At 35.8% G+C, this 24019-nt stretch overlaps 2 protein-coding genes across 3 annotated transcripts in view; one reads left to right on the forward strand and one right to left on the reverse strand.

The window, feature by feature from the left end:
• Window positions 1-3750: 3750 nt before the first annotated feature.
• On the forward strand, window positions 3751-23803 carry comp (cartilage oligomeric matrix protein). The gene is made up of 19 exons (XM_058072668.1): window positions 3751-3811; window positions 10319-10392; window positions 10499-10550; window positions 10679-10827; window positions 10894-11031; window positions 11121-11198; window positions 13155-13307; window positions 13504-13608; window positions 15233-15340; window positions 16976-17135; window positions 17206-17324; window positions 18857-18909; window positions 19017-19210; window positions 19280-19458; window positions 19532-19580; window positions 19654-19850; window positions 21879-22051; window positions 22137-22276; window positions 23745-23803. The coding sequence occupies exons 1-19, from the start codon at window positions 3751-3753 to the stop codon at window positions 23801-23803; spliced, it is 2241 nt and encodes a 746-aa protein (XP_057928651.1).
• The window catches only part of crtc1b (CREB regulated transcription coactivator 1b), a 47165-nt gene continuing 36533 nt past the window's right edge, over window positions 13388-24019 (reverse strand). For both annotated transcript variants that reach the window (XR_009129816.1, XR_009129815.1), the window contains exons 16-18: window positions 23774-23831; window positions 19013-19204; window positions 13388-13598 (exon numbers count right to left, since the gene is read on the reverse strand). The gene's annotated coding sequence lies outside the window, so the exon portion shown is untranslated. The remainder of the gene's footprint in view (window positions 13599-19012; window positions 19205-23773; window positions 23832-24019) is intronic.

The raw sequence follows: 24019 nt of genomic DNA on the forward strand, positions 1-24019 counted from the left end.
TAAAGCTGCTGGGAGGAGACCGCAAAGGTCTGAGGTCAACGTGAGGTCACGTGCTGAGAGAGTCGAAAGCCCCCCCCCCCGCCAACAAACTCTTGTCGCTCAGGCAATAAAACATCACTGATGAACTTTCCAGGAGGTTGTTATTCCCAAACATTCCATACGGAGACGTTTACACTCATTGTATTGACTTTGGTTCTTGTGTGATTTAAGTGATGCAAACTACGGGAAAACTTTGCTTGGTTTTCCGGTACTGATGCAATAAATTAGAGGAGGAAGGACCGATACAAATATTGATAATATATCATCATAACTTGGGTAGTAGTAAACCATATCTTCTATGTTAGGGTTCTTTCTTTTGGGTAGAGCAGGTCTTAGGAGGCAAAATAGACAAAAAGAGATGGATGAATGGACGGATGGATGGATGGATGGGTGGGTGGGTGGGTGGATGGATGGATGGATGGATGGGTGGGTGGATGGGTGGATGGACGGATAGATGGATGGGTGGATGGACGGGTGGATGGACAAATGGCTGGACGGATGGATGGACAGATAGATTGACAGATAGATAGGCGGATAGATGGACAGATAGACGGATGTATGGACGGACAGACAGACAGATAGATGGGTAGATGGACGGGTGGATGGACAAATGGCTGGACGGATGGATGGACGGGTGGATGGACGGGTGGATGGATGGATGGGTGGGTGGGTGGATGGATGGATGGATAGATGATGGGTGGGTGGGTGGATGGATGGATGGATGGATGGATGGGTGGATGGACAAATGGCTGGACGGATGGATGGACAGATAGATTGACGGATAGATGGACAGATAGAAGGACAGATAGATGGACAGATAGATGGACGGACGGACGGACAGACAGATGGATCGATAGACCGATAGATGGACAGATAGACGGATGTATGGACGGACAGACAGACAGATAGATGGGTAGATGGACGGGTGGATGGACGGATGGCTGGACGGATGGATGGACGGGTGGATGGACGGATAGCTGGACGGATGGACGGACGGATGGACAGACGGACGGACAGACAGGTGGATCGATAGACCGATAGATGGACAGATAGACGGATGTATGGACGGACAGACAGACAGATAGATGGGTAGATGGACGGGTGGATGGACGGATGGCTGGACGGGTGGATGGACGGGTGGATGGACGGATAGCTGGACGGATGGATGGACGGATAGATAGATGGACAGATAGATGGGTAGATGGATGGATGGACGGATGGCTGGACGGGTGGATGGACGGATAGATAGATGGACGGACGGATAGATAGATGGACAGATAGATGGACAGGTAGATGGACAGATAGATAGACAGACAGGGAGAAATCCGGTAGAAAGTCAATATTAGAAGCGCTTCTCTACTCTGAGATCAGGTGGACCAGGCATCTGGGAAGGTTGCCTCCCTGAATCCTCCTGGGGATTCCCGTCCAGTAGGAGGCCTCGAGGAAGACCCGGAGCAGCTGGATGGAGTAGTCGGGGAAGAAGGAAGTCTGGGCTTCCCTGCTTAGGCTGCTGCCCCCACGACCTGACCTCGGATAAACTGTAAAAAATGTATGGATGAACATTGAAAAAGGTCCAAGTCCCAAATACGGGTATCGGCGATACCAGCCCAAAATGTTGGTAAGGAATCAATCCCAAAATCCCTAAAAGTATCACCCACATCAACGACCAATGTGCTGAGATCAAGGTGATGAAGAGCGAAGGAATGTTAGCAGCATCTGCTCAGACCATTACACAAACACAAACAACACGTTTGTACACGTTAATACACACATAGAAATACACACTGAACTCGACCACAATATTTTTTTTAGACATGAGAACAAACCTGTGATGAATATAACAGTTGAAGAAAACCAGCATAAAGAACCCGCAAGCTTGTTTGCTTATCCTCATCTGTGGATCATTCATCTTTCATACCATGCAATACAAGTACTAAGGCAACAAAAAAAAAAACCTGTATTACTTCAAATGTAGTACTTCAAGTGGGACGCAGCATGAAGTTTAAAAAGACATTGGAATATAATGAGAAAAACAAATAAAGGTGTAATTTTTGGAGGAAAAGCTATAATATTTTGAAAAAAATAAAAATAAAAATAAAAATAAAAATAAAAATAAAAATAAAAATAAAAATAAAAATAAAAATAAAAATAAAAATAAAAATAAAAATAAAAATAAAAATAAAAATAAAAATAAAAAATAAACTTTATAAAGCTTCTTTGAGAAGAAAGTTAAAATATTTGTAAATATTTGTAAAAAGAAATTGTAATATAATGAGAAAAACAAATATAAGTATAATTTTTGGAAAATTAGCTTGAGGAAAAGCTATAATATTTTGAAAATAAAAATAAAAATAAAAATAAAAATAAAAATAAAAATAAAAATAAAAATAAAAATAAAAATAAAAATAAAAATTATGAGAAGAAAATTTATAAAGCTTCTTTGAGAAGAATGTTAAAATATTTGTAAAATTTTCAATGTGGGACACAGCATGAAGTTTCAAAAGAAAATGTAACATAATGAGAAAAACAAAACAAATATAGGTGTAATTTTTGGAAAATTAGCTTGAGGAAAAGCTATAATATTTTCAGAATAAAAATAAAAATAAAAATAAAAATAAAAATAAAAATAAAAATAAAAATAAAAATAAAAATAAAAATAAAAATAAAAATAAAAATAAAAATAAAAATAAAAATAAAAATAAAAATAAAAATAAAAATAAAAATAAATTATGAGAAGAAACTTCATAAAGCTTCTTTGTGAAAAATTTTCTATGTGGGACACAGCATGAAGTTTAAAAAGAAATTGTAATATAATGAGAAAAACAAAACAAATATAGGGGTAATTTTTGGAAAATTAGCTTGAGGAAAAGCTAAAATAAAAATAAAAATAAAAATAAAAATAAAAATAAAAATAAAAATAAAAATAAAAATAAAAATAAAAATAAAAATAAAAATAAAAATAAAAATAAAAATAAAAATAAAAATAAAAATAAAAATAAAAATAAAAATAAAAACAAAAATAAAAATCTTATGAGAGGTCTTTATCGTGCACAACACCAACTTAAATGATGAGAGAAATGTTTTATATATCGTACTAAATTGTGTCAGTGTGATGTGTTTGTGTGTGTGGAGGCGGGGGGGGGGGGGGGTGTTTTGCACACGGTTGAATATTTATTCCTTTTAAAGTTGATAATGCCGTTTAAATGTGTGTTTAAAAAAAGCTGAATCCTACTGTGTTCAGTGTTTACATTTCAATAAATATTTGTTTAAACATGAGACCTGGAATATTTGTTATCATGGTTATTTTTTTTCATGTAAATTTGAGGGATCAAAAGCAGTATCGGCCACAAATATCGGCCCAAGCAATATCGGTCGATCCCTAATATGTGTCAAAGTGGCCCATGCATCCTGTCATTTTTCAGCATGTGGCCCTCACTGAAAACAAGTGGACACCCCTGATCTAAACGAACCATATTAGACTTGCATGAGCGTAACAGAAGAAATCATGGCTTGGAATTCATGCAGAGGGGGCTGAGCTTTGCGTATTGGGATGGGAAGTTTAGGAAGTGTTTTTTTTTTTTTTGCGGTTGGTGGTGGTGGTGGTGTTTTTATTTTGGAGGCGATACAGGGGAGGAGATACCGAGACTCTCTCCAAACTTGGTTTCTGCAGGAGGCTTGCAGAAGGCAGAAGAGAGCGACACACACTGCAGCATGTTTTGCTTTCTGGTGTTGACCTGTGCGCTTTGCATGGGAGGGGCTGCGGGACAAAGAGGTAAGAATAATTTTTTTTTGGGGGGGGGGGGGGGGGGGGTATTTAGAGTTGGTGGTTATGTTGGATTTGGGCAATGTCAAAATAATAAGAGGAATTTACTCAAAAAGTGTGTACCAACCTCAGGTTCATTTGTTTCTCCTATAAGAATAATGAAAATAAATATCTGTTCCAGGGTCAAACTGTTGCCATAATAGAACCATAATATCTATACAGATAATCTTTTGAGTCAGGGGTGTCCAAACACACTGAAAAATGAAACACGAGCCATCACGTCTTGTCGAGGCGTTTTCCTGCTGCAAAATGTTGAGTGAATTGATTTGGTTTTACTGTATTATTTTATCTTTTATCATGATTTATTTTGTGGTCAAATAAGGTCAAAACTCTACTGAAATGAAAGGCGCCAAAATGCAGTTACACAAGCCATCACGTCTTGTCGAGGCGTTTTCCTGCTGCAAAATGTTGAGTGAATTGATTTGGTTTTACTGTATTATTTTATCTTTTATCATGATTTATTTTGTGGTCAAATAAGGTAAAGACTCTACTGAAATGAAAGGCGCCAAAATGCAGTTACACAAGCCATAACGTCTTGTCGAGGCATTTTCCTGCTGCAAAATGTTGAGTGAATTGATTTGTTTTTACTGTATTATTTATCTTTATTTATCATGATTTATTTTGTGGTCGAATAAGGTCAAAACTCTACTGAAATGAAAGGCGCCAAAATGCAGTTACACAAGCCATCACGTCTTGTCGAGGCGTTTTCCTGCTGCAAAATGTTGAGTGAATTGATTTGGTTTTACTGTATTATTTTATCTTTTATCATGATTTATTTTGTGGTCAAATAAGGTAAAGACTCTACTGAAATGAAAGGCGCCAAAATGCAGTTACACAAGCCATCACGTCTTGTCGAGGCGTTTTCCTGCTGCAAAATGTTGAGTGAATTGATTTGTTTTTACTGTATTATTTATCTTTATTTATCATGATTTGTTTTGTGGTCGAATAAGGTCAAAACTGTACTGAAATGAAAGGCGCCAAAATGCAGTTACACAAGCCATAACGTCTTGTCGAGGCATTTTCCTGCTGCAAAATGTTGAGTGAATTGATTTGTTTTTACTGTATTATTTATCTTTATTTATCATGATTTATTTTGTGGTCGAATAAGGTCAAAACTCTACTGAAATGAAAGGCGCCAAAATGCAGTTACACAAGCCATCACGTCTTGTCGAGGCGTTTTCCTGCTGCAAAATGTTGAGTGAATTGATTTGTTTTTACTGTATTATTTATCTTTATTTATCATGATTTGTTTTGTGGTCGAATAAGGTCAAAACTGTACTGAAATGAAAGGCGCCAAAATGCAGTTACACGTCTTGTCGAGGCGTTTTCCTGCTGCAAAATGTTAAATGAATTGATTTGTTTTTACTGTATTATTTATCTTTTATCATGATTTATTTTATGGTCAAATAAGGTCAAGACTCTACTGAAATGAAAGGCGCCAAAATGCAGTTACACAAGCCATCATGTCTTGTTGAGGCGTTTTCCTGCTGCAAAATGTTAAGTGAATTGATTTGTTTTTACAGTATTATTTTATCTTTATTTATCATGATTTATTTTGTGGTCAAATAAGGTCAAGACTCTACTGAAATGAAAGGCGCCAAAATGTAGTTACGCAAGCCATCACGTCTTGTCGAGGCGTTTTCCTGCTGCAAAATGTTGAGTGAATTGATTTGGTTTTACTGTATTATTTTATCTTTTATCATGATTTATTTTGTGGTCAAATAAGGTCAAAACTCTACTGAAATGAAAGGCGCCAAAATGCAGTTACACAAGCCATCACGTCTTGTCGAGGCGTTTTCCTGCTGCAAAATGTTGAGTGAATTGATTTGGTTTTACTGTATTATTTTATCTTTTATCATGATTTATTTTGTGGTCAAATAAGGTCAAAACTCTACTGAAATGAAAGGCGCCAAAATGCAGTTACACAAGCCATAACGTCTTGTCGAGGCATTTTCCTGCTGCAAAATGTTGAGTGAATTGATTTGTTTTTACTGTATTATTTATCTTTATTTATCATGATTTATTTTGTGGTCGAATAAGGTCAAAACTCTACTGAAATGAAAGGCGCCAAAATGCAGTTACACAAGCCATCACGTCTTGTCGAGGCGTTTTCCTGCTGCAAAATGTTGAGTGAATTGATTTGGTTTTACTGTATTATTTTATCTTTTATCATGATTTATTTTGTGGTCAAATAAGGTAAAGACTCTACTGAAATGAAAGGCGCCAAAATGCAGTTACACAAGCCATCACGTCTTGTCGAGGCGTTTTCCTGCTGCAAAATGTTGAGTGAATTGATTTGTTTTTACTGTATTATTTATCTTTATTTATCATGATTTGTTTTGTGGTCGAATAAGGTCAAAACTGTACTGAAATGAAAGGCGCCAAAATGCAGTTACACAAGCCATAACGTCTTGTCGAGGCATTTTCCTGCTGCAAAATGTTGAGTGAATTGATTTGTTTTTACTGTATTATTTATCTTTATTTATCATGATTTATTTTGTGGTCGAATAAGGTCAAAACTCTACTGAAATGAAAGGCGCCAAAATGCAGTTACACAAGCCATCACGTCTTGTCGAGGCGTTTTCCTGCTGCAAAATGTTGAGTGAATTGATTTGGTTTTACTGTATTATTTTATCTTTTATCATGATTTATTTTGTGGTCAAATAAGGTAAAGACTCTACTGAAATGAAAGGCGCCAAAATGCAGTTACACAAGCCATCACGTCTTGTCGAGGCGTTTTCCTGCTGCAAAATGTTGAGTGAATTGATTTGTTTTTACTGTATTATTTATCTTTATTTATCATGATTTGTTTTGTGGTCGAATAAGGTCAAAACTGTACTGAAATGAAAGGCGCCAAAATGCAGTTACACGTCTTGTCGAGGCGTTTTCCTGCTGCAAAATGTTAAATGAATTGATTTGTTTTTACTGTATTATTTATCTTTTATCATGATTTATTTTATGGTCAAATAAGGTCAAGACTCTACTGAAATGAAAGGCGCCAAAATGCAGTTACACAAGCCATCATGTCTTGTTGAGGCGTTTTCCTGCTGCAAAATGTTAAGTGAATTGATTTGTTTTTACAGTATTATTTTATCTTTATTTATCATGATTTATTTTGTGGTCAAATAAGGTCAAGACTCTACTGAAATGAAAGGCGCCAAAATGTAGTTACGCAAGCCATCACGTCTTGTCGAGGCGTTTTCCTGCTGCAAAATGTTGAGTGAATTGATTTGGTTTTACTGTATTATTTTATCTTTTATCATGATTTATTTTGTGGTCAAATAAGGTCAAGACTCTACTGAAATGAAAGGCGCCAAAATGCAGTTACACAAGCCATCACGTCTTGTCGAGGCGTTTTCCTGCTGCAAAATGTTGAGTGAATTGATTTGTTTTTACTGTATTATTTTATCTTTATTTTTCATGATTTATTTTGTGGTCGAATAAGGTCAAAACTCTACTGAAATGAAAGGCGCCAAAATGCAGTTACACAAGCCATAACGTCTTGTCGAGGCATTTTCCTGCTGCAAAATGTTAAGTGAATTGATTTGTTTTTACTGTATTATTTATCTTTTATCACGACTTATTTGTTGGTCAAATAAGGTCAAGACTCTACTGAAGTGAAAGGCGCCAAAATGCAGTTACACAAGCCATCACGTCTTGTCGAGGCGTTTTCCTGCTGCAAAATGTTGAGGGAATAATTTGTTTTTACTGTATTATTTATCTTTTATCATGATTTATTTTGTGGTCAAATAAGGTCAAGACTCAAAATGACTGCTCAGCTGGATGTTATAGTAATAGTGATGGTCACAAAGTATATAAGTAGCCGATATATTGTCTCTCTGAAGTGCTGTATAGTCAGTAAATAGAGTCGTCGCTAACGAGAAGAACACATTGCGTTGCTTTTTACGCTTATACGACTCCGTTGGGGAAACAGGCCGTGGTCAGAGGGGATGCTGAGGTCTTTGGGTCACTCGGTACCAACAGCGACAACTCACAAGCTTCTTGTCTTGACATCATTAGTATCATCATTAGTAGTAGTGGAGTTCATTGTGTGTTTATGTTTTTTACATGTCAAACTAAGGGGGTTGTGATGGGTAAAAAAAACATGGAAAATTGTTAAGATTGTTAAGAATTACTCCAGTAATATTAATATTGGCCCATAAAAATGTGATATCAGTCAATATCAGGATTTTTTTTCCCCTATAATAATAACCGATATAGCCCATAATAGTAAACACGCAGCATATAATGCTTTGTTTGACAATGTTTGGGGTGGCAGGACGTGGTGGTTGTCAAGCCTAGATATTACATACACGCGCTAATCAATTCAAACGTAACCACGATTAGTTTTCTTTTTAATAATGTCTTCAGCTTATGAGAAAAAACACAATTTGAGAATATCTGAGAGTTACATTATTTTATTAAAATTATTATTATTAATTATTAATTATTATATTATATTATTATTTATGATTAATTTATTTTTATTACTATTTATTACAATTTTATTTTAAGCCCACCTTGTCCATGCGCTAATCAATTCAAACGTAACCACGATTAGTTTTCATTTTAATAATGTCTTCAGCTTATGAGAAAAAACACTATTTGAGAATAGCTGAGAGTTACATTATTTTATTAGTTATTCTTATTAATTCTTATTATATTATGTATTATGTATTATGTATTATTTATTATGTATTATTTATTATTTTATTTTATTTTATTTTGTTTTATTTTATTAAAAAGCCGATCAAAACAATTATGTATCACATCCACAACACTATTTGAGAATAGCTGAGAGTTACATTATTTTATTAAAGTTATTCTTATTAATTATTATTATTATATTATTATTAATTATTTAATATTTTATTTTATTAAAAAGCCGATCAAAACAATTTTGTATCACATCCACAACACTATTTGAGAATAGCTGAGAGTTACATTATTTTATTAGTTATTCTTACTTATTATTATTATATTATATTATTATTTATTATTATTTAATATTTTATTTTATTTTATTTTATTAAAAAGCCGATCAAAACAATTATGTATCACATCCACAACACTATTTGAGAATAGCTGAGAGTTACATTATTTTATTAGTTATTCTTACTTATTATTATTATATTATATTATTATTTATTATTATTTAATATTTTATTTTATTTTATTTTATTAAAAAGCCGATCAAAACAATTATGTATCACATCCACAACACTATTTGAGAATAGCTGAGAGTTACATTATTTTATTAAAGTTATTCTTATTAAGTATTATTATATTATATTATTATTTATTATTAATGATTTAATATTTTATTTTATTTTATTGAAAAGCCGATCAAAACAATTATGTATCACATCCACAACGCTATTTGAGAATAGCTGAGAGTTACATTATTTTATTAAAGTTATTCTTATTAATTATTATTATATTAATATTTATTATTAAATATTTTATTTGATTTTATTTTATTTTATTGAAAAGCCGATCAAAAAATCTTGTATGACATCCACATCTGGAGAATGGATCATCACCACAGCATCTCTGTCTCCTCTTTAAAATGTAGTGGTTTGCGTGGGTGGGAGGAATGTACGGGAATACATACTCTTACATCCACAGACACGTACGTGGACTTCAGCTCATCCACCCCTAATAATGGGACCTCTCGGTTTCAGATATTAAAGTGGCAAAATAAAATGATTTATCCAGTCTGTTTTTAAATCGGCGACACGCGAGGAGACCAGGGTTCAATTCCACCCTCGGCTATCTCTGTGTGGAGTTTGCATGTTCTCCCCGTGCATGCGTGGGTTTTTTTCCGGGTACTCCGGTTTCCTCCCACATTCCAAAAACATGCTAGCTTAATTAGCGACTCCAAATTGTCCATAGGTATGAATGTGAGTGTGAATGGTTGTTTGTCTATATGTGCCCTGTGATTGGCTGGCCACCAGTCCAGGGTGTACCCCGCCTCTCTCACCCAATGACAGCTGGGATAGGCTCCAGCACCCCCTGCGACCCTCGTGAGGATAAGCGGTAGAAAATGAATGAATGAATGAGTTCTCCTCCTATTTTGTGTGGAAGTGGTAACTTTTTGGCTTCTTATTTTGTCTTTCCCCACCCTCGGCTATGTCTGTGTGGAGTTTGCATGTTCTCCCCGTGCATTCATGGGTTTTCTCCGGGTACTCCGGTTTCCTCCCACATTCCAAAAACATGCTAGGTTAATTAGCGACTCCAAATTTGTCCATAGGTATGAATGTGAGTGTGAATGGTTGTTTGTCTATATGTGCCCTGTGATTGGCTGGCTGGCCACCAGTCCAGAATGTACTCCACCTCTCTCATCCAATGACAACTGGGATAGGCTCCAGCACACCCTTGCAACCCTTGTGAGGAAAAGCGTTAGAAAATGAATGAATGTTTTTAAATCAACTTTTTCCCCCTTTTCAATTGCAGATGGTGAAATTATAAGTCAGATTAAAATGACAAACCTTGTCCTGTCCGAGATAAAAGAGCTTATGAAACAGCAGGTAAACATTATTTTTTTCCCTTTGCGATAAAGAATTAATTATAGATTATTAATTACAAGCTAAATTACCTAATAAACAGTAATAATCGACTTTTTGCATATTTCAGATTAAAGAGATCGTATTCCTGAAGAACACAGTGATGGAGTGTGAAGCCTGTGGTGAGTTCACTGTCATCATTATGAATAAATTATACTATTATTATATACGCTAATGCTAATGCTAATATAAATATAAAATGGCTGCTTGGTAGCTGAATGAGGAATCACCTGAGTTTCTTATTATTGAGGGATGGGAGGGGGGCTGCCGCGTCCTTCCTGTGTCCCCAACCCCTGCCACCCTGGGGTGCAGTGCACGGAGACGCCTCGTGGTCCAAGCTGCGGGCCCTGTCCGGAGGGCACGACGGGTAACGGCACCCACTGCACTGATGTGGATGAGGTACGCATCGATGATGTCATTCCTTGGATTCACCTGCAATGTATCTAATTAGCATATTGTTTGCAGTGTTCTGTGATACCGTGTCACATGGGCGTGCGGTGCATCAACACCTTGCCGGGATTCCGTTGCGGTTCCTGCCCCGCAGGGTACACAGGACCTCAGGTGCAAGGAGTCGGTCTCGCGTACGCCACTGCTAACAAACAGGTAAACGACTTAGTATTTGTTAGCATCTTGCATCATTTAAATGTTTATGAGGAACTCTTTCTTTTCATCTCCGTGTGTCCTACTAAAAGGTGTGCGTGGACATCGATGAGTGTGACAACGCCAACAATGGCGGTTGTGTACAGAACTCCATCTGTATGAACACTCCGGTGAGTACGGATACGCTGATACTTTTGTACAATTTGAAATAGTGTGGAAATTGTGTGGAAATATGGGCTAATAACTATAAAAGCAATCTTCACTCGCTAAATGTACTGCAAAAAAAAGGCCAGTAAGGATAATTCATAATGCCGCCTACAGAGAACATACTAAGTCCTTATTTCTAAAATGACAAATACTTCAACTTGCTGATATAGTTCATCTTCAAACAGCTAAAATAATGCATAAGGCTAAAAATAACCAATTAGCTAAAAATGTCATCCAATACTTCTCTACAAGAGAGGAGAAATATGAAATATGAAAAAAAATCAAAAAAAAAAACTTAAGCTATATTAGGAAAGCAGGAAGTGAACAAATGTAACAGTTACTGATTGTAAAAGTACCAGATGGAGGGGTAGGATTTAATAAGCTTTGCTTCTTCCTACTCCTTTTGGACATGTGGAACTGGGAACTGATTTGACAAAAATAAAAAAATATATTAAAAAAAAACTTAAACTATATTAGGAAAGCAGGAAGTGAACAAATGTAACAGTTACTGATTGTAAAAGTACCAGATTGAGGGGTAGGATTTAATAAGCTTTGCTTCTTCCTACTCCTTTTGAACATGTGGAACTGTGAACGGATTTTACAAAAATTTTAAAAATTTTAAAAATTATTTAAAAAAACCTTAAACTATATTAGGAAAGCAGGAATAAAATAAAATAAAATAATTAATTTTTAATTTAATGATTAATTATTAAATTACTTCGGTACGAGGTGCTTTATTAAAAAAAAACAAAAAAAAGAAAAACCTTAAACTGTATGACGGAAAGCAGGAAGTGAACAAATGTAACAGTTACTGATTGTAAAAGTACCAGATGGAGGGGTAGGATTTAATAAGCTTTGCTTCTTCCTACTCCTTTTGGACATGTGGAACTGTGAACTGATTATGGGATGCATTCAATTGTAATCTGATGCATGTTCAAATGAAATAAAACCATTACCATTACCAATTAACATAGCATGTTTTTTGGAATGTGGGAGGAAACCGGAGTACAAATAAAAATAAATAAAAATAGTCATAAAAATAAAATAAAAAAAATGAAAATTTGAAAATTTTTTGGGAATGTGGGAGGAAACCAGAGTACAAATAAAAATAAATAAAAATAGTCATAAAAATAAAATAAAAAAATTGAAAATTTGAAAAATTCAAAAATTAAACAAAAAAACAAACAAAAAAAACAACAACAAAAAAACAACTTAAACTATATTAGGAAAGCAGGAAGTGAACAAATGTAACAGTTAGTGATTGTAAAAGTACCAGATGGAGGGGTAGGATTTAATAAGCTTTGCTTCTTCCTACTCCTTTTGGACATGAGGAACTGTGAACTGATTATGTGATGCATTCAATTGTAATCTGATGCATGTTCAAATGAAATTAAACCATTACCATTACCAATTAACATAGCATGTTTTTTGGAATGTGGGAGGAAACCGGAGTATAAATAAAAATAAATAAATATAGTCATAAAAATAAAAAAAAATTGAAAAATTGAAAAATTGAAAAATTGAAAAAATTAAAAAATTGAAAATTAAACAAAAAACAAAAAACAACAAAAAAAACAACAAAAAAACAACTTAAACTATATTAGGAAAGCAGGAAGTGAACAAATGTAAGTTACTGACTGTAAAAGTGCCAGATTTACTAAGCTTTGCTTCTTCCTACTCCTTTTGGACATGTGGAACTGTGAACTGATTATGTGATGCATTCAATTGTAATCTGATGCATGTTCAAATGAAATAAAACCATTACCATTACCATTACATTAGAGTGGCTCTTAAGTTTACAGTAATAGGTTTAAATGCATCCAATCAAAATAGAGGGACCAGTCCAGTGTGTACCCGTGCATCTTACCCAATATCCTAGTTGAAAATGAACAAATTAATGATGCATGTTTTACTGGCAGGGTTCGTTCAGGTGCGGCCCCTGCAAAAAGGGCTACGTGGGGGACCAGCGACTCGGCTGCAAGCCCGAGAGGGCATGTGGGAACGGCCACCCGAGCCCCTGCCACGCCAACGCTGAGTGCATCGTCCACCGAGACGGCAAGATTGAATGTCAGGTGGGTCAATTCGATTTATCCAACAACTCAAGTCCCTCCACTGATAAAAAAAAATTGGAACTTCATTCAATACCTTTTGTAGTACGTACACAGGAATGGTATAATAAGCAACTAGCAGTATTTAATATCGGGACCATTGAGTAGACATTAAATACATAAGCCTGTGCAATTTATGAAACATCTGATATCTTCTCAGTGTGGAGTCGGTTGGGCTGGCAACGGCTTCCTGTGTGGATCAGACATCGACATTGACGGATTCCCTGATGATAAGCTGGACTGTCCCGAGAGAAACTGTGCCAAAGTGAGTCAGTTTTATGAAAATTAATGACAAAAAGATGATTATGAAAAATCTTCGGTGACGTACAAAGAGCATGACATTCAAATGAGAATCTGAAAAAACAGAAAAATGTTATGTTCGATTCTGATGTGAAGAATTATGTACAGTAGATGTCTGCTATTTTTGTTTAAAATGCACTGCAATGACGTCAGCCTCCCTCTGGGCTCCTCTGGCTCCTTGTGGTGGCCAAAGGCATTAATGCAACACCATCCATCCAGTTTCTATGCTGATTCTGCCCTATTGAAACTCAGGCAAAATGCATTATGGGAAAACTTGTTCTTAAAAAAATATGTTTGATGCTAATGTGAAGAATTATGTACAGTAGATGCCTGCTATTTTAGTTTAAAATGAAAAAAAAAAGTCTTCCCATAATGTCTTGTATCTAAGCAATGCATTCATTGGGGCACTGCGATGACGTCAGCCTCCCTCTGGGCTCCTCTGGCTCCCTATGGTGGCCAAAAGCATTAATGCAACACAATCCATCCAGTTTTTATGCTGATTCTGCCCTACTGAAACTCAGGTGAAATGCATTATGGGAAAATTTGTTCTTAAAAAAATCATTAAAAACTCACAAATATTTGTATATTTATTTGATATGCATTTGGAGTGTTAAGTTGCTGTGTGATGAGTTTATTGAATCGAGTTTGGTTAATCGAACCCTGGCTGGTCCTCCTAGCTGTGAGGTCTGTGTGCTAATCACTCGACCGCCATGCCGCCAAAAATGATTAAAAAAACTCAAAAATATTTGTATATTTATTTGATATGCATTTGGAGTGTTAAGTTGCTGTGTGATGAGTTTATTTAATCGAGTTTGTTTAATCGAACCCTGGTCCTCCTAGCTGTGAGGTCTGCGCGCTAACCACTCGACCACCGTGCCGCTAAAAATGATAAAAAACTCACAAATATTTGTATATTTATTTGATATGCATTTGGAGTGTTAAGTTGCTGTGTGATGAGTTTATTTAATCGAGTTTGTTTAATCGAACCCTGGTCCTCCTAGCTGTGAGGTCTGCGCGCTAACCACTCGACCGCCGTGACGCTAAAAATGATTAAAAAACCTCAAAAATATTTGTATATTTATTTGATATACATTTGGAGTGTTAAGTTGCTGTGTGATGAGTTTATTTAATCGAACCCTGGTCCTCCTAGCTGTGAGGTCTGCACGCTAACCACTCGACCGCCGTGCCGCCAAAAATGATAAAAAAAAACTCAAAATTATTTGTATGTTTATTTGATATGCATTTGGAGTGTTAAGTTGCTGTGTGATGAGTTTATTTAATCGAGTTTGTTTAATCAAACCCTGGTCCTCCTAGCTGTGAGGTCTGCGCGCTAACAACTCGACCGCCATGCCGCCAAAAATGATTTAAAAAACTCAAAAATATTTGTATATTTATTTGATATGCATTTGGAGTGTTAAGTTGCTGTGTGATGAGTTTATTTAATCGAGTTTGTTTAATCGAACCCTTGTCCTCCTAGCTGTGAGGTCTGCACGCTAACCACTCGACCGCTGTGCCGCCCGCATGTAAATATTTATAAATCTAAATTAATTATTTTAAAATTAATTCCTCACAAATGTATTTCTTTGCAGGATAATTGCCTCACTGTACCCAACTCTGGTCAGGAAGATGCTGATGGTGATGGAATTGGAGATGCCTGTGATGAGGACGCAGACGGGGATGGAATACCCAACACACAGGTTCATTGAAAATATAGAATACTACTGCTGTAAAACTTCATCTAAAAACACAAATACTTCAACTTGCTGATATAGTTCATCTTCAAACAGCTAAAATAATGCATAAGGCTAAAAAATAAGCAATTAGCTAAAAATGTCATCCAATACTTCTCTACAAGAGAGGAGAAATATGATCTCAGGGAAGAAGTACATTTGAAACACTTCTATGCTAGGACTACGTTATGCTAGCCATAGCATTTGAGTATGTGGAATCAAACTATGGAATGGATTGAGTAAGGAAATCAAACAATGCACAACGATGAGCCAATTCAAGAAACAATACAAGCAGTTGATGAAAATTAAATTAAATTAAATTAAATTAAATTAAATTAAATTAAATTAAATTAAATTAAATTAAATTAAATTAAATTAAATTAAATTAAATTAAATTAAATTAAATTAAATTAAATTAAATTAAATTAAATTAAATTAAATTAAATTAAATTAAATTAAATTAAATTAAATTAAATTAAATTAAATTAAATTAAATTAAATTAAATTAAATTAAATTAAATTGGTTGCTTGTCTATATGTGCCCTGTGATTGGCTGGCCACCAGTCCAGGGTGTACCCCGCCTCCCGTCCGAAGACAGCTGGGATAGGCTCCAGCACCCCCGCGAAACTCGTGAGGAAAAAGCGGTAGAAAATGAATGATAATAAATTTAATTAAATCGGTTCAAGGTGCTGTATTAAAAAAAAGACAAAAAAAGAAAAACCTTAAACTGTATGATGGAAAGCAGGAAGTGAACAAATGAAATAAAAAAAAAACCAAAAAAAAAAACCCTTAAACTATATTAGGAAAGCAGGAAGTGAACAAATGTAACAGTTACTGATTGTAAAAGTACCAGATGGAGGGGTGGGATTTAATAAGCTTTGCTTCTTCCTACTCCTTTTGGACATGTGGAACTGGGAACTGATTTGACAAAAATGAAAAAAAAACCAAAATAAAAAACGTCAACTATATTAGGAAAGCAGGAAGTGAACAAATGTAACAGTTACTTATTGTGAAAGTACCAAATGTAGGGGTAGGATTTAATAAGCTGAGCTTCTTCCTACTCATTTTGGACATGTGGAACTGGGAACTGATTTAACAAAAATGAAAAAAAAACAAAATAAAAAAATTAAACTATATTAGGAAAGCAGGAAGTGAACAAATGTAACAGTTACTGATTGTAAAAGTACCAGATGGAGGGGTGGGATTTAATAAGCTTTGCTTCTTCCTACTCCTTTTGGACCTGTGGAACTGGGAAATAAAGAAATAAAAAAATAAACCAAAAGGAAAGCAGGAAGTGAACAAATTAAATAAAAAAAAAACAAAAAAAAAACCCTTAAACTATATTAGGAAAGCAGGAAGTGAACAAAAGTAACAGTTACTGATCGTAAAAGTACCAGATGGAGGGGTAGGATTTAATAAGCTTTGCTTCTTCCTACTCCTTTTGGACATGTGGAACTGTGAACTGATTATGTGATGCATTCAATTGTAATCTGATGCATGTTCAAATGAAATAAAACCATTACCATTACCATTACCATTACCAAGTTGACTGGAGTGCATTTATTTACTCTAACGACTAATCTCGAGCGTTCTTCTCCGCAGGATAACTGCGTGCTCGTGTCCAACGTGGACCAAAGGAACATCGACGAAGACGACTTTGGTGATGCTTGTGATAACTGCCGTGCAATCAAAAACAACGATCAAAAGGACACCGACGTGGACAAGTTTGGCGATGAATGCGATGACGATATTGACGGGGATGGTTAGTCGTCGTGTTTGGGTCAGTACTCGTAGAAAAGCGGACGCTGAACATTTAGCGCATTTATTTGCAGGAATCCCGAATCACCTGGATAACTGCAAACGGGCTCCCAACGCCGACCAGAAAGATCGCGATGGAGACAAAGTTGGAGACGCCTGCGATAGCTGCCCTTATGTTCCCAATCCGGACCAGGTCTGAGATGACTTTGTTTACTTTAAAACTTCATCATACAGCAAATGTATATATTTAAATTTGCCTTTTATGTAGCAAAAGTATTATGTGGAAAAACAGCATAATTAGCATGTATTAGCATGCACATTTTAGGGTTACAGTATTTGTAGGCATCAAATTCCGAGACCCCACGGATGGAAAAAAATACCACAAATAAACTCCGGGTACTCCGGTTTCCTCCCACATTCCAAAAACATGCTAGGTTAATTAGCGACTCCAAATTGTCCATAGGTATGAATGTGAGTGTGAATGGTTGTTTGTCTATATGTGCCCTGTGATTGGCTGGCCACCAGTCCAGGGTGTACCCCGCCTCTCTCGCCTAAAAGACAGCTGGGATAGGCTCCAGCATACCCCCACAATCCTAGTGAGGATAAGCGGCATAGAAACTTCCAAGAAGAAAGTTGAAATAGTTAACAGAACTGGAAAATCAGCTGTAATTTTGCAAGAATAAAGTCAAAATATTGAGAAAAAAAATTGGCAATTTGATGAGAATAAACTTGTAATATTATGAAAAAAATAAAGTTCTTCAAAGTTGTAAAATTATGAAATAGATTTGTAATTTTTTGAAAATTAGGTTGGGGAAAAAGTTCTAATATTATGTGAAAAAAATCATAATATTACTAAGAGAAAATTTTGAAGAAAGTTGAAATATTTGGAAAATTTAATTTTTTTTTTAAATGTAGGAAGACCTCAATAAAAGCTATGTATTAATCGTGGGTTTTCTCCGGGTACTCCGGTTTCCTCCCACATTCCAAAAACATGCTAGGTTAATTAGCGACTCCAAATTGTCCATAGGTATGAATGTGAGTGTGAATGGTTGTTTGTCTATATGTGCCCTGTGATTGGCTGGCCACCAGTCCAGGGTGTACCCCGCCTCTCTCACCTAAAAGACAGCTGGGATAGGCTCCAGCATGCCACGCGACCCTTGTGAGGAAATAAAATAAAATAAACGATATTAGGAAAGCAGGCAGTGAACAAATGTAATAAAATAAAATAAAATAAAATAAAATAAAATAAAATAAAATAAAATAAAATAAAATAAAATAAAATAAAATAAAATAAAATAAAATAAAATAAAATAAAATAAAAATAATTAATTTTTAATTTAATTATTAATTATTAAATTACTTTGGTGCGAGGTGTTTTATTAAAAAAAAAAGAAAAACCTTAAACTTAAACTATGATGGAAAGCAGGAAGTGAACAAATGTAACAGTTACTGATTGTAAAAGTACCAGATGGAGGGGTAGGATTTAATAAGCTTTGCTTCTTCCTACTCCTTTTGGACATGTGGAACTGTGAACTGATTATGGGATGCATTCAATTGTAATCTGATGCATGTTCAAATGAAATACAACCATTACCATTACCCCGAGGCATTGATGTCAACGTGAGTAGCATACATTTGCCTATATTGTCAAGTCAAGTCCAAAGTCATTAAAATCATGACTTGACAGTTTTTTTCAAAACCAGTCCAACTTTTCCTACTTCCTAGTTGGATGCAGACAACGATCTTATCGGAGACCCATGTGACACCAACAAAGACAGGTACAGTAAAAAAAAAAAAAAAAAAATCTCCAGTGAGGCTAAATTAAATATGGCGTCCATCTTGAAAAAAAAAAATTCCAATCAAACCAATTCAATCTCTCACCCAGCGATGGCGACGGTCACCAAGACTCTCGAGACAACTGCCCGGCCGTCATCAACAGCTCCCAGTTGGACACGGATAAGGACGGCAAGGGAGACGAGTGCGATGACGACGACGACAACGATGGCATTCCCGATCTGCTTCCACCGGGTCCCGATAACTGCAGATTAATCCCGAACCCTCTGCAGGAGGACTCTGATGGTAGGTTAAAAAAAAAAATCTTAATATTTACATTTTTATCCATAAATCCATTCTCGTGTATCCTTGAAGGCAACGGCATCGGTAATGTGTGTGAAAAAGATTTCGACAACGACACCATCATCGACACCATTGACGTTTGTCCTGAAAACGCCGAGGTCACGCTCACCGACTTCAGGGAGTACCAGACTGTGGTCTTAGATCCAGAGGGCGACGCACAAATCGACCCTAATTGGGTGGTGTTGGATCAGGTGACTTTTATTTCAGATTGTTCGACGATGAAATTATAAAAAATTTACAATTTTTTTTTTGTTTACTATGCAGGGACGAGAAATTGTCCAGACGATGAACAGCGATCCCGGATTGGCAGTCGGTAAGAACGTGAAGAAAGTCAGCGTAGATGTTTGATCAAGACCAAAAATTTGTAACCGGGTTATTATTTCCAGGTTACACGGCTTTCAGTGGTGTCGATTTTGAAGGGACGTTTCACGTCAACACGGTGACAGACGACGACTACGCGGGATTTATTTTCGGCTACCAGGACAGCTCCAGTTTCTACGTGGTCATGTGGAAGCAAGTGGAACAGATCTACTGGCAAGCGAACCCGTTCAGAGCCGTGGCAGAACCGGGAATACAACTGAAGGTGAGCGACAGGAGAGTGACTGGTGGCCAGCCAATCACAGGGCACATATAGACAAACAACCATTCACACTCACATTCATACCTATGGACAATTTGGAGTCGCTAATTAACCTAGCATGTTTTTGGAATGTGGGAGGAAACCGGAGTACCCAGAGAAAACCCACGCATGCACGGGGAGAACATGCAAACTCCACACAGAGATGGCCGAGGGTGGGGAAAAGACAAAATAAGAAGCCAAAAAGTTACCACTTCCACACAAAATAGGAGGAGAACTCCTAGGCTAGCATGTTTTTGGAATGTGGGAGGAAACCGGAGTACCCGGAGAAAACCCATAATACAGAGCTTTTATTGAGGTCTTCCTACATTTTTAAAAATGTTTTTAATTTTCCAAATATTTCAACTTTCTTCAAAATTTTCTTTTAGTAATATTATGATTTTATTCACATAATATTAGAACTTTTTCCCCCAACCTAATTTTAAAAAAATTACAAATCTATTTCATAATTTTGCAACTTTGAAGAACTTTATTTTTTTCATAATATTATTATTTTTATTTATTATTATTATTTTTTTAATATATCACCTCTTTTTTCGGCTTTTTTACATAGCTTTTATTGAGGTCTTCCGACATTTTTAATTTTTTTTTTAATTTTCCAAAAATTTCAACTTTCTTCAAAATTTTCTTTTAGTAATATTATGATTTTATTCACACAATATTAGAACTTTTTCCCCAACCTAATTTTCAAAAAATTACAAATCTACTTCATAATTTTGCAACTTTGAAGAACTTAATTTTTTCATAATATTATTACTTTTATTTATTATTTTTATTTATTTATTTTATTTATTATTTTTTTCATAATATATCGCCTCTTCGGGCGAGAGGCTTTTTTACATAGCTTTTATTGAGGTCTTCCTACATTTTTTAATTTTTAAAATTTTTTTCCAAATATTTCAACTTTCTTCAAAATTTTCTTCTAAAATGACATTGTTTTTTTCATAATATTACAAGTTTATTCTCGTCAAATTGCCAATTTTTTTTTCTCAATATTTTGACTTTATTCTTGCAAAATTACAGCTGATTTTCCAGTTCTGTTAACTATTTCAACTTTCTTCTTGGAAGTTTCTATGCCGCTTATCCTCACTAAGATTGTGGGAGTATGCTGGAGCCTATCCCAGCTGACTTCAGGCGAGAGGCGGGGTACACCCTGGACTGGTGGCCAGCCAATCACAGGGCACATATAGACAAACAACCATTCACACTCACATTCATACCTATGGACAATTTGGAGTCGCTAATTAACCTAGCATGTTTTTGGAATGTGGGAGGAAACCGGAGTACCCGGAGAAAACCCACGCTTAATACATAGCTTTTATTGAGGTCTTCCTACATTTTTATTATTTTTTTTATTTTCCAAATTTTCTTTTAGTAATATTATGATTTTATTCACATATTAGAAGTTCTTCCCCAACCTAATTTTCAAAAAATTACAAATCTATTTCATAATTTTGCAACTTTGAAGAAATTTATTTTTTTCATAGTATTATTATTTTTATTTATTATTTTTATTTATTATTTTTTTTATATCGCCTTTTCTTTTCGGCTTTTTTACATAGCTTTTATTGAGGTCTTCCTACATTTTTTTTATTTTTTTTTCAATTTTCCAAATATTTCAACTTTCTTCTAAATTTTCTTTTAGTAATATTATGATTTTATTACATAATATTAAAACTTTTTCTCCAACATAATTTTCAAAAAATTACTAATCTATTTAATAATTTTACAACTTTGAAGAACTTTATTTTTTTCATAATATTACAAGTTTATTGTCGTCAAATTGCCAAATTTTTTTCTCAATATTTTGACTTTATTCTTGCAAAATTACAGCTGATTTTCCAGTTCTGTTAACTATTTCAACTTTCTTCTTGTAAGTTTCTATGCCGCTTATCCTCACTAGGATTGTGGGAGTATGCTGGAGCCTATCAACTTGGAGTCACCAATTAATGTAGGTTTTTTTTTTTTTCCAAGGCTGTGAAGTCCAACACAGGCCCAGGTGAGAACCTGAGGAACGCCCTGTGGCACACCGGCGACACCAGCGACCAAGTGAAACTGCTATGGAAAGATGCTCGCAATGTTGGCTGGAAGGACAAGACGTCTTATCGCTGGTTCCTGCAGCACCGACCCGCCGATGGATACATCAGGTACATTTTACTCCACCACAGACGGTATTGAACCTTTTGTTCTACTTTTGGACAGAGAACATATTATTGGTTTATTGGGGCGCAGGGTTCGATTCTATGAGGGTCCTCAAATGGTGGCAGACACAGGGGTAATAATAGACGCTACGATGAGAGGAGGTCGACTTGGAGTCTTCTGCTTCTCCCAGGAGAACATCATCTGGGCCAACCTGCGTTATCGCTGCAATGGTGAGCAACGGGTTTTTACCCAAAAGTCTCTCTCTATGATTAGAGTGCAATTTGGAATTGTGGGCCAACCTCGGCCATCTCTGACTTTCAGGCAGTAAATGGGCCCAGGGCCACACTTTTGACACCCCTGGTTTATAAACTCTTTGTAAATAGCCAAAATCCGTATTTAGTTAGGAGCATGTTTTGGTTTATACGAATACAACGGAAAATTATTGTAAAATAACTAATTAAGGGATAAGGGCGGATGAGTGGTTAGCCGACCCGAGTTCGATTCCACCCTCGGCCATCTCTGTGTGGAGTTTGCATGTTCTCCCCGTGCATGCGTGGGTTTTCTCCGGGTACTCCGGTTTCCTCCCACATTCCAAAAAAAACATGCTAGGTTAATTAGCGACTCCAAATTGTCCATAGGTATGAATGTGAGTGTGAATGGTTGTTTGTCTATATGTTGCCCTGTGATTGGCTGGCCACCAGTCTAGGGTGTACCCCGCCTTTTCGCCTGAAGTCAGCTGGGATAGGCTCCAGCATACCCCCACAATCCTAGTGAGGATAAGCGGCATAGAAACTTCCAAAAAGAAAGTTGAAATAGTTAACAGAACTGGAAAATCAGCTGTAATTTTGCAAGAATAAAGTCAAAATATTGAGAAAAAAAATTGGCAATTTGACGAGAATAAACTTGTAATATTATGAAAAAAATAAAGTTCTTCAAAGTTGTAAAATTATGAAATAGTATTGCAAATTTTTTTTAATTTAGGTTGGGGAAAAGGTTCTAATATTATGTGAATAAAATCCTAATATTACTAAAAGAAAATTTTGAAGAAAGTTGAAATATTTGGAAAATTAAAAACATTTTTAAAAATGTAGGAAGACCTCAATAAAAGCTATGTATTAAGCGTGGGTTTACTCCGGGTACTCCGGTTTCCTCCCACATTCCAAAAACATGCTAGGTTAATTAGCGACTCCAAATTGTCCATAGGTATGAATGTGAGTGTGAATGGTTGTTTGTCTATATGTGCCCTGTGATTGGCTGGCCACCGGTCCAGGGTGTACCCCGCCTCTCGCTTGAAGACAGCTGGGATAGGCTCCAGCACCCCCGCGAGGATAAGCAGTAGAAAATGAATGAATGAATGAGTTCTCCTCCTATTTTGTGTGGAAGTGGTAACTTTTTGGCTTCTTATTTTGTCTTTCCGCACCCTCGGCCATCTCTGTGTGGAGTTTGCATGTTCTCCCTGTGCATGCGTGGGTTTTCTCCGGGTACTCCGGTTTCCTCCCACATTCCAAAAACATGCTAGGTTAATTAGCGACTCCAAATTGTCCATAGGTATGAATGTGAGTGTGAATGGTTGTTTGTCTATATGTGCCCTGTGATTGGCTGGCCACCAGTCCAGGGTGTACCCCGCCTCTCACCGCTTGTAAACACAGTCATTATTGAGCATTGAGTCATTGTGTAAAAGTATTTGTGTGTTTTCAGACACTCTACCAGAAGACTTCGACACTTACCGAGTCCAGCAGGTTCAACTGGTGTCTTGAAGAAAATGACCATCAGGCTCAAAGAATTCTGGGAAGAAAAAAAACTCAACTATCTCACATTCAAATCTGAATTAGAACTGATTAGTCTTTGATTAGACAAAAACTGAATGGACGCTAAAAATTCAGTCTGAAGTTATTTAGTGTATTTTGTTCATTTTAAATTTGTGTTAACAATTAAGTGTTACAAAATAATAAAGTTGGATTTTTAGTAAAATG

This window comes from Doryrhamphus excisus, chromosome 5 (genome assembly GCF_030265055.1).
Source record: "Doryrhamphus excisus isolate RoL2022-K1 chromosome 5, RoL_Dexc_1.0, whole genome shotgun sequence".
NCBI classification, from domain to species: Eukaryota; Metazoa; Chordata; class Actinopteri; order Syngnathiformes; family Syngnathidae; genus Doryrhamphus; species Doryrhamphus excisus.

Bases quoted from the DNA above. Each gene is read 5' to 3' on its own strand.
- comp (XM_058072668.1), top strand. From the start codon at position 3,751: ATGTTTTGCTTTCTGGTGTTGACCTGTGCGCTTTGCATGGGAGGGGCT. The intron at 18,910-19,016 runs GTACAGTAAAAA...TCTCTCACCCAG, and splicing joins TGTGACACCAACAAAGACAG to CGATGGCGACGGTCACCAAG. The intron at 19,581-19,653 runs GTAAGAACGTGA...TATTATTTCCAG, and splicing joins CGATCCCGGATTGGCAGTCG to GTTACACGGCTTTCAGTGGT.